The sequence below is a fragment of the Piliocolobus tephrosceles genome, chromosome 7 (assembly GCF_002776525.5).
Source record: "Piliocolobus tephrosceles isolate RC106 chromosome 7, ASM277652v3, whole genome shotgun sequence".
Classification (NCBI taxonomy): domain Eukaryota; kingdom Metazoa; phylum Chordata; class Mammalia; order Primates; family Cercopithecidae; genus Piliocolobus; species Piliocolobus tephrosceles.
The window spans coordinates 6,955,064-6,972,158 of NC_045440.1; the positions used below are offsets into that span (position 1 = coordinate 6,955,064).

Genomic DNA, 17,095 nt, shown 5'->3' on the forward strand with positions numbered 1-17,095 from the left:
AATGTCAAACTTCTCCAGAAGTTTTCTGCTTTCTACAGAAAATGGCTGTACCACTTTATATTTCCACCAGCAATACAAGAGCAATCAGTTTTCTCCACATTCAAGCCAGCATGTGATGTTGTCATTATTTATTTTTATTTCAGCCATTCTGAACTTCTCCATTGTGTTAATTCTGTCCTCACCACCTCTACCTGGTAGGAGAGGCTTTCCATAAGGATGGTGACTTCCCAGGATAGTATTTCTCTGTGGTTTTAATTTGTATTCCTCTAATGTCTATTGATGTAGAGTAAAATATTCATGTGCTTATTTGCCATCTGGATGTCCTTTAGGTCACATGACTGTATTTTCTAAATAGATTGTCTTTTGCTGTTGAGTCTTGAGGTTAATTGTATATTCTAGATACTTGTCTTTTGTCAGATATTTGGCTTGCAAATGTGTTCTCCCAGTCTGCAGCATACACTTTTATCCTCTTAATAGGGTCTTTTGCAGAGCAAAGTTTTTAATTTTTATGAAATCCAATTTATTAACGTTTTCTGGATTGTAATTTTGGTGTCAAGTGTAGAAACTGTCTAGCCCTAGACTCAGAAGACTTTCCCTTTTTTTTTTTTTGTTTACTAAGGGCCTAATTGCTTTACATTTTACATTTATATTTGTAATCCAATTGTTTAATCATAATTGATTTATTCTATGCAATTTCTTTTGAGTCTGTTGAAAACAAGTTGGAGATACTTGTTTAGGTTTATTTCTGGGTTCTTTGTTCTGATCCATTGAGCTACGGGTTTATTTGTTTGTCAATCTGCCAATACCAAATAGTCTGAATTGTTGTAGAGGTAAAATAAGTCTTGAAATCAGGTAAACTATTTTTCCTACTTTATTCTTCTCTCACAAAATTGTTCAAGCTATTCTATATTTTTCTTTTTTGCCTTCTCATATTTTAAAAAAGATCTTGCTATATCTTCAAAAATTCTTGCTGGGATTTTGATATAAATTGTGTAAAACCTGTATATCAATTTGGAAATAACCTATATCTTTACATTGAGTCTTCCAATCTATTAACATGGTATACCTCTCCATTTATTTAGCATTTCTTTGATTTTTTTCTTAGTGTTGTGTGTTTTTCTGTATACACTGTTGGGCATATCTTACTGTATTTATACAGAAACTTTTCCTTTTTTGAGCTGTTGTGATTGATGTATTTCACATTTTGATGTTAATGTTTATTGCTAGTATGCAGAAATACTATAGATTTTTGTATGTTCATTCTGTGCCCTGCACATGTGATGATATCAAGTATTAGCTCTGCAAGTTTTCTTGTAGATTCCTTAGCATATTCTATAAAGGTCCTCATGCTATCTTCAAATGGTGGTAAATGTATTCATTCCTTTCTGACCCGTATGCATTTATTTTCTTTTCTTGTATCATCATATTTGTAGGATATTCCAGCACAATATTGAATACAACTGTTCAAAGCAGGTATTTCTTGACTTGTTCCCAGTCTTACACAGAAGTATGCAGTCTTTCACCACTAAATAAAATGTTATCTTTAGGTTTTTTTTTTTTTTTTTTTTTTGTAGAGATATTCTTTGTCAACTTGGAGAAGATTCCCTCCAATCATATTTTACTGTAGAACTTTTCTCAGGATTCAGTGATTATTATTGTCAAATGTTTTTTTTTTCTACAAGGATTACTATGATATTATGATTTTTCTTTGTTAGCCCATTAATATTGCAGATTATATTGATACATTTTCAAAGATTGGATGTTTCTTTTATTCTTCTAATAAACACCATTTGATCATGGTGTATAATTCTTGTCTTGACTACTTCTGTTTTCTCTTATTTGGTCAAGGATTTTTGCATCTATATGCATGAGAGATACTGTTTTATTTTTCTTTTATCTGTGTTTATCTGATTTTGACATCAGAGTGTTTTAGTCTACTTAGGCCGCCATAACAAAATACTATAAGTTACGGGGACTAAGAAATACAGTTTTACTTCTTCACACTTTTGGAGACTGAAAGTCTGAGATCAGGGTCCAGAATAGTCAGTTCCTGGTGAGGGCTCTCTTCCTAACTTGTAGACAGCAGCCTTCCTGCTCCATGCTCACATGGTCTTTTATCAGTGTGTACCCAGGGAGAAAGGTATTCTTCTCTTTTCCTATTTTTAACGAACGCTAATCCTGTGGGATCAGAGTCCTAATTCTTCAACATCATTTAACTGTAATTACCTCTGTAAAGCCCTGTTTCCAAATACAGTTATGTTGGGGGTTAGGGCTTCGATGTATGAATTGGTGGGAGGAGCATAATTCAGCCCATAAGGGAAAGGATAGTGTCAATGCCACAAAATTACTAGAAAAGCATTCCATCCACTTATACTTTCTGGAAGAGACTGTGTACAATTAGTGTTAATTCTTTAAAGCGTGTACAAATGGTGTTGATTATTTAAAGGTAGAATTCCCCAGTAGCAACATTTGGAACTGTATATTTATTGGGGTAAGTTTTAATAGCTATATGGTAATTCACATTATGTATTTTTTCATTGGTTAGTTGTAATAGTTTTTTTTTTGAGTTAGTGACCCATATTTTCTTAGTTGCTAATTTTACATATCTAGTTTCTGTAGTAACTTTTTTTATTTTTTTGATGTCTTCTGAGTTCATAGTAATATTTGATGTTTAGTGGCTAACAATGACTACTTGTGTCTTCTGAAACTCCCAATTTAGTCAGTCTCTGTCAATTTTAATGATTTTTTTTTCCAAAGTACTGGCTCTCTTTTTCATTATTTGTTCTTTTTTCTTTCAATTTTATTGATTTCTGTACTTTTCTTATTTATTTATTTTGCTTTCTGTTTCCTTTAGTTTTTTTTTTTTCTTTCTTTCTTTCTTTAACAGTTCTTTCAATGAGAATTTGGATTAGAGATTTGGGAGATTTCTCTTTTCTAAATTCTGTTTTTAGTGCTACTAATTACCTTCTCAGCACTACTTAGCTGAGTCTTACAAAGTTTAATATGTTGTATTTTATATTTTCATTCAGTTTATCTATATTTTTATTTTCCTTGAGACTTCCTCTTTGATCCATGGATTATTTAGAAGTGTACTGTTTATTTTCCAAGTAATTATATATTTTTCTGTCATTTTTACTTTATTGATTTCTAATTTGATTCCACTGTGTGGTCAGAGAATAGATGCTATATGATTTTGGTTATTTTAAATGTATTGAGGTTTGTTTTTATGGCCTCAAATATGGTTTATCTTGGTATATGTTCTATGGGCATTTGAAATACGTGCGTACTCTGTTCTTGCTGGATAAAGTGTTCTATAAATATTGATTAAATACTGTTGTGTAGGGTTGATGAGTTCTGTATTCTTGCTGGTCTTCAGTCACAGAGTCACAGTAGAATTTAAACTCACTGTTTTGTTTTGTTTCTGTCTTAAAACAATGTTTGCTTCACTGACTTGTCTTCTGTGTTGTGTTCAATAACATATAAACCAGAGAGCAGTGTCTGCTGGTATGACAGTGGTTTCTTTTTCTGTTGATCAGTCATTTACTTCATGTGAACGGACTATCTGGAAGTGGTTAGGATTGGCATCCAATGGGAAAAAATAAAAAGAACAAATGAGTGTCTTTAAGGGGATTGAATTAAAAAAAAATAAAAGAGCAAACAGCAGATACTGCAGTTTACAAAAATGAATACAATTTGAGAGTTGGTGAAGATCCCTGTGAGTTGTACCAGATAGGAAAGATGATAAACCAAAAGACAGGGAGGGAGGAAGGCTCCTAGGAGGGTGAAAAAGGACAGACCAGCCTCCACAGCACAGGTGTTTGTGGATTTTATGACATAAAAAAATAAGCTACTTACCAGAATGTGGGTATTTTTAGCGTTCTTACGTTGGGAGTCCCGTTGTGGATCACAGAGCTGTGTCAGGATTGATTTGCCCTCTGGACAGCTGCACTGGGCCTTTGCCATCCGGATTATCTCACTCACTTTCCCTAAGAGCACTGCTTGGAATCCAGCTGAAACAGAGATTGTTTCATGACCACACATGCACATACTTCAAGTGAATATACCACTGTTAAAGTTAATCAGTGACTTCATCAAATAAGCTTTTTTGATAAATTCATGCTTTTAACTGTCTTCGTGTCTTTGTTTTTTAATTTAGATTATCGGGATTTCAGCTGCCCTCGTCTATAGTGAGTACAGGATCTATCCTCACTCTGTGGTTCACGACAGACTTCGCTGTGAGTGCCCAAGGTTTTAAAGCATTATATGAAGGTAGGAGATTGATTGAGTTTTGCACATGCATTCACTATCCAAATGATCTAACACATACCACTCTGGATTAACAATGAAAAATTACGCTATTGTCACGGGTCGTTTCATGGTGTAGACATTTGGCTTCGGTGTAATACATTGGCATTGGATAACACTGTTATAATCGCCAAACTTTCCAGCCTAAAACATGTTCACAATTTTTTTCTTATCACTAGAACTTTTCTTGTTTGGGTTTTCTTTTTATTAACTTGTGGTGAATAAGTTTTGAGAAGTCTGAATAGCCCTCTTATGCGGCAAAGAGTTCATTTTTAATGCAGAAGAGCTTTATTAAATTTTTGGTTGGACAATTATACTGATAGTGCTCGAGTAAAGGAAATTTCATTAAATGAGCTTTTGTTGTCAAAGCTGAAATTTTTAATAGAATTTGCTTTTACTGTTGTTTGATCATGCAAGGCATAGAGATTTTATTTGTTTTCATGTCTTTGGATTTGGTGCTGAGATGCCTTTGGGGTATGGCTATCATTATTAAAATAGCTTTTGGCAGAATTTTTTTTTAAAAGGCAAAGATAGAACTTTGGAAAAGGAAATTATCACTTCAAGTATTAGGTTTTAAGAAATTGAACTGGTTAATACTTTAAAGGCTGACTTGTGTCTACTTTAGTACTGTTTTGCATGGAAATTTAAATTGTCTTTTACGTATAATGCAAGAGCTATTGTCTGTAACACAAACTCTGGAGTCTGCAAACTTAAAAAGCAATCTGTGGGTAGAGGTATAAACCAATTCCTATTTGCAACACACACTGTTTACTTTGGATGTCGTTCTCTGCTAAGTCACAAATTGCATATTCTTATTGGGAATACTCTGCCTTTAGGGAACAATCATATTTTGTGGAAAGTTAAAATCTACATGTGGTTTGTTCAAGTGAGTTTGGCTGTAGTGAAATTGTCAGAAAATAAAAGGGTGGAAGGTTGTCTTTGCAGAGACATAGGAATAGACCGACTCATCCTCTCACTTAAAGTTACACGTGGAATAATGCTGAGAATGGTGGGAGATTCTGCCTCTAACGTCATTCAGGCCACTGCATTTGTGCATAAGCCAGCATCAGTGGCTGGAAAGGGTCTATCACCTTTAAGTGCATTACTATCAAGGAATAAGTTAATCTTTGGAAAGCAATAGGCTAGTTTAAGATCAATGGATGTTATTAGCTTTCAGTCTTGATTATATCAATGTACCACTGCATATAAACCCTAAATTCACATAATTTCTTTTTTTGCAGAATATTAAAAAAGCATCTCTAAAGCAATCCATACCTGCTCTATGCCAAGCATATTTTATCCAGTTAATGTACAATATTTGTTTAAAAAATAGATAATGCTTCCACATTTTAGAAAACTTGCAATTTTTCTCCGCTCCTGATAAAGTTGATAGTCGAAAACGAAGTCTTGCTAGGTTCTCAAAATTAATGTTGTGAAAACTCCGTTGCTGTTGAGAAATTACCACATGAATAGTTCTATCAAATATTTCTGGGCTATTGTTGGCTTCACTGGTGGTCATGATGGTATAATAAAGAAGATAGGGCAAGATCGTCTATGTTGGAAAAATACTTCTGTGTTACTCCAAAAGAACAACTGGAAAACTTTCTAGAAAATGGAATAGGGTCATAAGTTACCTGTATTTATTTCTTAATGTGGCTATGTAGAAAATGTTTTCGTGATATTTCGATTTGAAATGGTGATATTATAGTCTGATGTTTACAAGTAAAGCCAAACCTATGTTTTAAAAGAAAAAAAAAAAAAACTGTTAAAAAGGTGCTTTGCTGGCTAAACTGAAATTGTATCCAGTATTTAGTATCTGTGTGTTTAAAACTATTTATCAGTTAGCTTCAAGGTCTCCTGCAAAAATGAGTATGTATTATTAGGAGAAAAATTATCAATTATAGTCTTAAGTAGAAGAGTAAAGATAAGATAATCTAGAGGAGAGTTTTTATAGCAGTTTTTATTGCAAGTACCAAATACTTTACCCATAAACTTTAGACAACTGTAACTTACCAAGGCAATGTCATGGGAAAAAGTGAGAATTTATTAAAAGTGCATGAAATAAGCAAATACACCTATTCATATATGTATATAAGCAGAATCAATGATAATGATTAGAAAAATATCTCAAGTTGCTTTAGAATCACAAAATTCTCTTTCTGATACCCGAGATTTCCTCCTTTCCATTAGTTCTTATTTTGAAGAGACTGCCCAAGGATTCTGTTATTTGACCCATCAAGTAATTTGTATGAGTCAAATAATAGAATAAAATACTGATATATAATCCAAGACCTATAAAGGCAACTGGATGTAGATGTAAAATGAGCTTTCATATTATAATAAATTCATTTTTTTATTTAAAACATGGAATTTTGGTAGTATTACCTGACTGCTGCACAAATTTTTAATTGAAATTTATTGTCTTGAAAGGAGAAAAAATCTTCCAAACATGTAAGATCTCTGTAAGCATGATCACCTTGGGAACAAACATAATCCGGACAACGAACTCAAGTGTTTTCTGGCAGCACTTTGGAATAGGCATTATTTACATAAATTATTATTCATACATGGAACTATTAAGCTACACAATGAGAATAGAAACAATAAAATAAAATATTGTAATTAATGTATTCACTCGTTGAATTTAACTCTGGAAATCCAGTGGGAACACTGACAAATTTTATACTAACATTGATTATTTAGAGTATTTGACTTTCTGAATATAGACCTAAGCAAGTCTTAGTAATTGAGTGTATATATTAAAATTAACACATTTTAACTGCTAAATATAGAATAAAATTGAAGTTACTAACTTAATTTAGTGTTGTAAGATTTTACTTCTAGTTCTATACTTAGACATTAGTCTTCATTGTGAACCAACAACGTTGCATAGCTGTCTTTGATAAATTTATAACAGAAAATATTAGGATTATATATAATTTAGAATAAGATTACTATTAAAATTCCTATATGTGCCCAATTTTGAAGTACTATGTCTATAAATTTTATTTGTGTATTGTTTCTTCTTTTACCAAAATCTCAAGTGTTAAAAAACATTATTTTGTTATCAAGCTTACCTATGGTTTAAGAAAAACATCTAGGAAGAAAATTGACATGAGACAAAGGCTGACAAATACTAGACTTGAGGACATTGAAGAAAATATATGGACTGGGTGATACACAGTCATCTAAAAATTGTTCCCCGAAAAGCCTCTCTCTCTGATGTACTTTTTCTGTCTTTAGGTTTTAAAAAAGAATTGATCTATTTTATAATGGTTTTTCTTATTAGTAAAATTGTAAGCTAAATGTTGGAAACATGAGAATCTATTATCAAAACTCTTAGACTCAAAATGTTCATTATTTTGGTTCTAAGGACTAAATATTATCCATTTTAATGCACATCTTTATTTTTAATGAATATAATTCCAGATGTTTTGGAAACTATTTGGGAAATTCCTTGTACATGGACTTCAATAATTTAAATATTGGTTGTATTTTTAAAATCTAGCTTGTATGAATTATATGCAATAATTTAGGTTCATTTTGTGAGTAAAATAAGGTTTTTATGAAGTTAATTGTATTCTTTATGCTCCACTAGCTTTTGGAAAATATAATTTTTGTACATAATACAACCATTTTTTTGGATAGAAAGCACCAACTCTGAATCAAAATAGTGACTCCAATATTCATTAACTAGAATCACTACTTCTTATAGAACTTTTCTCCATAGCATAAGGCAATTCTATAGATTGGACACAGTTTTTCGTAACAATTGGCAAAGACTTTATTCATGGGGTGGCAGTTTTTGAAATAAATCTGAATGAAATTAGAATGCATTTTGATACAGTATAATAATCAAATTGACAAGGCAGAAGAAAGGTTAAATTGGATTATTGATTAAAGCAAAGCTGATAAGAATGTTAGGAATCTATTAAGATTCCTTTAAATATCATAACTGACATGGTAGTTAAAAAGAGAATTCTTAAATGCAAACACAAGTATCACATGTTTATTTTAACATACTAATTTTACATATTCAACATTTGCCTCAGCTTCCCTAGGGACCATCTGTAAATAAATTGGTTTTAATTTAAGTTTTAAGTTTTAGGGTACATGTGCACAACATGCAGGTTTGTTACATATGTGTACATGTGCCATGTTGGTATGCTGCATCCATTAACTCATCATTTATGTTAAGTATATCTCCTAATGCTATCCCTCCCCCCTACCCCCTGCCCACAATAGGACCTGGTGTGTGATGCTCCTCTTCCTGTGTCCAAGTGTTCTCACTGTTCAATTCCCACCTATGAATGAGAACATGCGGTATTTGGTTTTCTGTTCTTGTGATAGTTGGCTGAGAATGATGGTTTCCAGCTGCATCCATGTCCCTACAAAGGACGCAAACTCATCCTTTTTTATGGCTGCATAGTATTCCATGGTGTATATGTGCCACATTTTCTTCATCCATTCTGTCACTGATGGACATTTGGGTTGATTCCAAGTCTTTGCTATTGTGAATAGTGCCACAGTAAACATACACGTGTGTGTGTCTTTATAGCAGCATGACTTATAATCCTTTGGGTATATACCCAGTAATGGGATGGCTGGGTCAAATGGTATTTCTAGTTCTAGATCCTTGAGGAATCGCTACACTGTCTTCCACAATGGTTGAACTAGTTTACAGTCCCACCAACAGTGTAAAAGTGTTCCTATTTCTCCACATCCTCTCCAGCACATGGTGTTTCCTGATTTTTTTAATGATTGCCATTCTAACTGGTGTGAGATGGTATCTCATTGTGCTTTTGATTTCCATTTCTCTGATGGTGAGTGATGATGAGCATTTTTTCATGTGTCTGTTGGCTGTATGAATGTCTTCTTTTGAGAAGTGTCTGTTCATATCCTTTGCCCACTTTTTGATGGGGTTGTTTCTGTCTTGTAAATTTGATTGAGTTCTTTATAGGTTCTGGATATTAGGTTTTAAATTTTATGCATAAAATCTCTAAGAATCTGAAAGTATCTTACATTTTAATGACTAAATACTGGGGGTATAGTGAGAGATTTCAGTATTACTAAATAGCAAAATTTTGGTTATGGCAGAAATTATTTTTCATATAAATAAAATTGCTTATTGGTTGGAGTGGGAAAAGCATTTGCCCATGGATGTGGTCTAAAGAACTCAGTGAAATCTAAAGGAATTGTATTCTTTTATGTTTGTTTTTATCTTAAAATCATTCATTCTATCAATTATAACATTGTGTTCTCTTTAAAGTGTATGTGTGAATAGATAGGTAGATAGGTAGATGGATAGATGATGAAGAAAATGGATAGTACTATAAGTAGATGGTAAATAGATGGATATATAGGTGACAGATGAATTAGAAATGAACGGATGTGTAAGCTGGATATATGATAGATAGATAATGGATAGATTAAGACTGGATGGATGGTTAGGTAGATAGATTGGTTGGTAGTTAGGTAGGTAGGTGAATAGGTAGATAGACAGATATGCCCAGGATGGTGTAAAGCTCATACATGCTTTTTCTTATTAAATCTTCACAGAAATTGTCTAAGTGAAATAAGGTGACCTATTATTATCAGGTAGAGAAAGTGAAGTAGTTAACTACAGTATTTTAGTTTCCCAAGATCCCATGGCTGCTAGGGAATGAAAGCAGAAATTATCCACATGTCTATATATCTACAGAAGTTGCAATCTTTATACAATAACTGTTTCCTCTTGTATGTTACATTTATTAATGTATACACACATGCAAATCACACTCAAAGTGCACACATATGTACACATATGTGCTCATACCCATGGCTGTCCATACTTACACATGCACACGTATAAGTGTATACACAGATTTGCTCATTCATTTCTTCTTTCATTTATTTACTCAGCATTCCCAGGGCCTTTAACAGAGACACAATACTGAGTTAAGTTATGGGAATACAAAGATGAAATGAATAGTGCTTATTCTCAGTGACTAGTGAAGGAGAATGAAACAATCAGAGAGAACATTGGTGTAACTGGTGTGACTCAGTAGTCATTCTGGCTTTATAAAACAGAGGCAAAAGAGCAAGGGAAAGACCAGGTCTACATGGGCTATGTAGAGACCATCACAGAGTGGACGCTCGGTTCATGACCTGAAGAGCATGTTTTTAAGCCACATGTGCTAAATGTCTACTTTGTGTCAGACCCTGAATACAAGTTCTCAAGGAAGACAGACAATAGAAGGATCCTTCCCTCTGGAGTGAGGAGGAACACCTGCAGAAGTATGGAGGAAAACAGATGGCTGTCTTTGAGAACGCTCAGCAATGTGGTTTACAGGAAGAGGGGACACAGAAGTGAGGCAGAGGTGGTGGAGGCTGAGTTTAGTGGGGAGCAGAGGCAGATGATCCTGAGCCTGGGTTCTCTGGAGTTCAGAGAGCCTGGAGCTGAGCCCTATCTCAAGGTTAGAAAGTTGAGTTTACGTTGTTTCATCCTTGCAATAGAAAACTTACTCTGTGAGATCCTTTACAAAAAAGCTGAATTACTTTCACTGGACTGTGAAATGAAGGGATAGCATTTTTGTTTGCATATGCTTCTATGTGACAATTTATCACCTTTTGGCTTTTAAGGGATGGTTGTAATATCCCAAAATACATACAGGGAGAAGACAGAACATGGAGTAAATGAATTCTGAATTCCCACAGCACTTAATGGAAGCCAATAGATGGCACCTCATATGCCTACTCTATGGCCATTACTCTTTGTACTGTTGAGGGCAATACTTAACTCTAAGGAAAATTTGAATCCTTGACACTTGGCACATGATAAATACTCAAAAGTATTTTTTGATAAAAATCTACACTCAACCCCAACTTAATTTTTTCTAGTAGTTCATATTCCCCCAAAACCTGAAAGGAAAACTGCCAGTAAGCATTGCAATTGAAAACTTGGAATTTGATTTTCTCTCTAGTGAACACACCCACTCATGCAAAAGTTTCTAAAAAAAAATCGCTGAACTGATTTAAAGATCAAGAGATTATATGATCTACAGTATGGATCATAGTTTGACTTACAAACCATGCATAACCAGATCCTCTTATAAATTTTGCCCAGTATAGGACATGAAATTTAATCCTCACAAACAGAAAATGAATGATCAGTATTTCCTAATCCATTGAGCATATATGAAAGAACATGGCCTACACTTTTATATAGTCCTTGAATTTTCACCAGAGAAAAGTGAATCTTGCCTGCTAGATGGCCCTTTTCTTCAGGTTTCAGGAAGTGATTAACTCTAAGGATGGGCGGGGCTTCCTGTTACCAGAGTGTCCCTCTGTTGGCTGAATATATGTGGCATATCCCTCTGACACATCCCTCAAACAGAATTTTCTTTCTTTAACACCTATGGATCTGGATTTAGAAAGAGCAGCTAGATTATTACCTTTCAAGCTCAAAGCTTTATTTAGAATGTCAGCACTGATTTATTTCTCCCTTGAAGTGATTACGCAAACTCCACCTGAATTAAAGCGTGGAGCATGCATGATGCACCTGGCAGGATAGAAATGTTTCATTTTCAAGAAGGTGCTAGCACAGGAACAGCAGCTGGCTCTCCAATAGCCAACACTGTAACATTGTTTTAGATTTATAACAATCCTAGAGCTTGAAACAAGTGCAAAATTTCAGTAATTACTTTTCTCTGGGCTAATTAGGTAACTTAGACTGGTGGACCCAGGTATCCTTTATGTAAACACACTCCTTCCTCATTTTATAACAGGTAGAACTAGAGTCCTCACGTCAGCTATCTCTACGTTTATTTGCCAGAATCTATGGAAATCTCTCCTTTGTCCTCCATTTGCAGGAGTTTTGAACACTAGCTGTATTAGAACCACTAATCAATGTTAAATGACATTTGAAAATATTCACTGGGTAAGTTCCAGGGATCTGTGGTACACTATTGCATGTAGAGTCAACAATACTGTCTTGTACAATTGAATATTTGTTATAAGGGTAGATCTCATAGTAAGTATTCTTGCTATGATAAAATAATTTTTAAAAGAAAGGATTAGTGCTGTGAGTACATGAACACTAACATCTTCTAAAAGTAGGGATATATCAGAGATATAATTGCCTTCTGAAAGTACAACTTTAAGACAATCCAATGACGAGATGCTGAACTGCCCTAAAGAAACAAATTTAGCTAATCTAGCAAGGTTTACATGCTACCTGTAACTTCTAATGTGTCTGATAAAAGAATGAATGATAGAATTGGTTTGGGCAGCCCCATGAACCTAGTAAAAGCACAGAGCCTGAGGAGAAGCTGTGTCATTTAGGATCAGCCTCAAGGAAAGGAAACCTTAGCCAGCTCACAGTTGCACCCTGATGGTTGCAGTCAACTGAGCAACCCTCCCTGGGATGGTTGTGAATGTAGGGTATTCACTAATTATTCTGGTCCACTGTGAGGCTATCCATATTCTACATACCTAACTTACTTAATTTGAGGGTCATGAAATATCTCTTTCCATGAAGCTGTGAAATTATATGCACAATTTTGTAAGTGTGTTTTTCTGGAAAGAACATTGTATAGATTTCAAGTTGTTACAAATCTCATAACTATTGAAAAGATAAAAATGGCTTCTGTCCATTGATGATATAAACTCTGTTAACCTGAGGTATCAACCTGTCTTTTATCTGATTGTTGTCAGTTATCTTATGTTTTGCTTTTCTTGTTCTGAATTCCTTGTTCAGGCAGGCATCCTTCCATTACAATTTGGCTTCACATATAGGCCTAGAGTGACTTAAATGAAAACAACAAAACTGTCATATCAGTATAGGTATCAATGTCAATAGTCTAATTCCTATGAACTGTAATTGATTAATTTTTCACTTTGTCTTTATATGTTGGTTATGTGAACTTAACATACATTTAACCCTGGAAATAAATATTTGCATCCCAAAATCTTGTTTCTGATTCATTTGGAATAGACCAATGCAAATTTATTAAGACAAATTACACTTGTGAGGCTGTATTAGTCCATTCGTGTATTAATACAAAGAAATACCTGAGACTGGGTAATTTACAAAGAAAATAGGTGTAATTGGCTCACGATTCTGCAGGCTGGACAGGAAGCATGGCACTGGCATCTGCATGGCTTCTGGTGAGGCCTCAGGAAGCTTCCAATCATGGTGGAAGACAAAGGAGGAGGCAGTGTGACACATGGCAAAAGCAGAAGCAAGAGAAAGAGTAAGAGGTGCCACACACTTTTCAGTTCACTTTTGGTGAATCTTTTTCACCGTGTCCAGGAGAGCACCAAGGGAATGATGCTAAACTATTCATGAGAAATCCACCCCCCACCCATGATCTACTCACCTCCTACCAGGCCCTACTTCCAATATTGGGGATTGCAATTTAACATGAGGTTTGCACGTTGACAAATATCCAAACTATATCAGAGGCACATTGAGATATTTAGCTAATCCTTTGCCCTGGCTACACACACACACACACACACACACACACACACACACACACACACACCCCTAGCTATGTTGCTGTGTACTTTCCATCAGGTATCAGGATAAGTTCTAGTACTATTAAAAATAATTCCTTTTAGTCCTGTATGTATTGACCTCAGGAGATGTGCACGGTACATTAAAGTGAAAACAAATGCAACATAATTCCATTTTGGTAAAAATAGAAATAAAAGTACTTGCACAGGTATGTGAATGTATATGCAACATGATTCCATTTCGATAAAAATATAAAAGTACTTGCATAGGTATGTGAATGTCTACATATATGTACAAATATATAGCACACATATGCTTTCATGAGTGTTCAGAAAAGTGTAAGAGAATATGAATTGTGAAAATGAATTATTTTTGAGGAGAATGGAATGGGTGGAAGGATTGCTGTATTTTTCTCCATGTAACTGTTACTTAGCTCATTGCAATGAACACAGAAAAAATTAAATAATGAACATTACAGAGTAAGAAATGTGATGATATTGTGGAAGTTAATATTGTTAAGTGTATCTCTGGTTCTTAATTGGAATTTGAATGAAAAATAGAACCAAGTAATTAAAGTCCTTTGCTATGTATTTTTTCAAATGGTTAAGTTAATGAATTCTAAGACCAACACAGTAGCTGATTGTTTTATATATAAGAAAACAAGGTGCTCCTGTTAGAAATCCACTCACAGAAATAGTTACTTATTTAAAAGGAATATAGTAAAGGGTAAGTTAACTCCATAGAAGAACCCATTTCAGAATCATTTTTCAATCACAAAATATGTATTGGTATTTGTACTGAATGGGTTTCCTAGTTGATTTTGTGTTGCTATGTTACCTGAGACTGGGTAATTTATAAAGCAAAGAGATGTATCTCATGGTTATGGAGGCTGGGAGATTGAAGATTAGGTGGCCACGCTTGGAGAGGGGCTTGGGTTTCCTCCTAATTGGGTGGACTGTATCTCATGGTGGAGAAGCAAAAGGGGAAGCAAGCATGCATGCAAAAGGGGTAAGACAGGGGGCACCCTCACTTCATAACAATCCACTGTTTCAATAACTAACCTAGTCTCACTAGAACAAATCTAGTCTGAAGAGAAAGATATTCATTGATCTTACTGAGCTAATAACCTCAAAGCCCTCCACCTTCCAACCTTGTTACATTGACAGTGAAATTTCAACATTAAGTTTCGGTAGAGACAAACCATATCCAAACCATTGCAGAGGGGATTCTCAACTCATGAGTTGTTCTACTTGCATTTCTTAACATTTTTCATCTTAATCATAATTTTATCTTCTGTACCCACTTCTCTCCCAAGATTTTTTCATTTTTATTATTTTTTTCCAATACATTCTTGTGTCAGGAGCAAATTTCTCCATGTTTGTATGCATAAACATTACATTTGATAATACGTAATTTTAGATAAATGGAAAACAAAAATTGGTCGCTATTTGAAATGAACTTCAATAAGCAAAAATGAGAGTGGGTGATGTTTAATAGTCTCTTTATGTCTCTTTTACAGTAACTAGAAATTAGATGACTTTCTATTTAAACACCATCAAATATTGGCTATATACTATTTGGATGCTGGAAATGCAAAATGTTAGGGTAAATTAATTTAAATGTTTACATGTGGATAAGCACATGAATTCCGAGGTGTGGGTTCCATGCAGTTTCCCAGTCACTATGAGTGTGACCATTGTGCTGGTGACTAAGCACTCATTACCTCAATTTGTTTTCCCTTGAAAAATGAAAAATAAATAGTACCTACCCTAGAGAGTTGGCATGAGGCTTACAGAATTAGTTATCTGAACTGTTCGATTCAGTATCTGGTATAGAAAACTTCTAATTTCTCCTTCCATTTGACCTAGATTGGCCTAGAAGATGGCCTTAAAGAATATGAAGTATGGGGCTGGGTGCGGTGGCTCATGGCTGTAATCCTAGCACTTTGGGAGGCCAAGGCGGGTGGATCACAAGGTCAGGAGTTCGAGACTGTCCTGGCCAACATGGTGAAACCCCGTCTCCGCTAAATATGCAAAAATTAGCTAGATGTAGTGGCCGGCACATGTAATCCCAGCTACTTGGGAAGCTGAGGCAGGAGAATCGTTTGAACCCAGGAGGCGGAGGTTGTAGTGAGCCGAGATCATGCCATTGTACTCCAGCCTGGGTGACAGAGTGAGACTCCATCTTAAAAAATAAAAAAGGACAGTATTGTTATTTCTTCCAAGTTATATATGATATTACATTCTCCTGGAACACTTATGCCCAGTTCTAATGTCTCTTTGCCATCTTATTCTTGGGAAGCCGGTGTCTACCTCTGTCCCAGCTTCTCCTTCTCTAGGCTTTGTCTCTTTATCTGGTTTATGTGTTAAAAAAAAAAAAAAAGTACTCAAATAATGATGAACCTATACTCTTTCAAATCAGAGTGCAGAGAACAAATTTACCCCTGCTGAAGTGTTGAGTGGCCTGTTCTGAATTTACGACGAGCTGGCAAGTTACGTATTTCGGTTAGGGTTACATTTTTATTGTTCTTAAATATCAACTCATGTAGACAGGCATTCTTGCTGCTGTTTTTATTCTAAAATGACAGGAATATGGGGTGAAAATCACTGAGAAAGGGTAAAAAACAGAATAGTCTGAGGCAATTCCAGGAGAAGATGTGAGAGAACAACATACATTTGGATTAAGAGAAGAAAAAACACTGATGTACATTGACTTAAAGCTGAGAACACTGGAAATCAATATGAAGTATTTAAATTAGGGCAAAATGCATTACAATTTCATACATTCATTTCCATTTTGTAGGTAATTTTTTAAAAATCTCCCCTTTGAAGGTCATTGTGTAAAGTATAGGTATAGTACGTTAAATATAATTAATCTATACCCATATGTAGATGCTAAACTTTATAAAAGGCTTCACAGTCTGCTATCCAGTGAATTCAATGCCAAATGTGCACCCAAATGACAAAGTGATACAAATTTGTTTTGTCTTCAGAGTTTTTAAATCAGTCTACAAAGAATTCACAGTTCATTTCCCTTTCTGAATTTGAATGCAACTTGTAAATTTATGATTTCTGATGTTCTTGCTACCTAAGGTTGATGGTTTACTGAGTATCAAAGAAGCATGTATGTTTCTAAATCTAAGTATATTTTTCAGTGTATATGTTAGTGTAAAAAGTTTCCACCTTTATTGTGTAATTTTTTTTTCTTTAAATGGAGCCAGAAAATGGCAGTCAATGGCCTCACTGAACAATAGATATTCTGTTGACCTCTACAAGGTTCATGTTCTGAGAG

General features: G+C 34.6%; 1 protein-coding gene across 1 annotated transcript in view; it reads left to right on the forward strand.

The window, feature by feature from the left end:
• The window catches only part of CSMD1 (CUB and Sushi multiple domains 1), a 2,063,566-nt gene that overhangs the window by 570,752 nt on the left and 1,475,719 nt on the right, over positions 1–17,095 (forward strand). Inside the window, exon 3 of the mRNA XM_026453909.1 lies at positions 4,157–4,269. Within this exon, the coding sequence (XP_026309694.1) occupies positions 4,157–4,269 (113 nt within the window). The remainder of the gene's footprint in view (positions 1–4,156; positions 4,270–17,095) is intronic.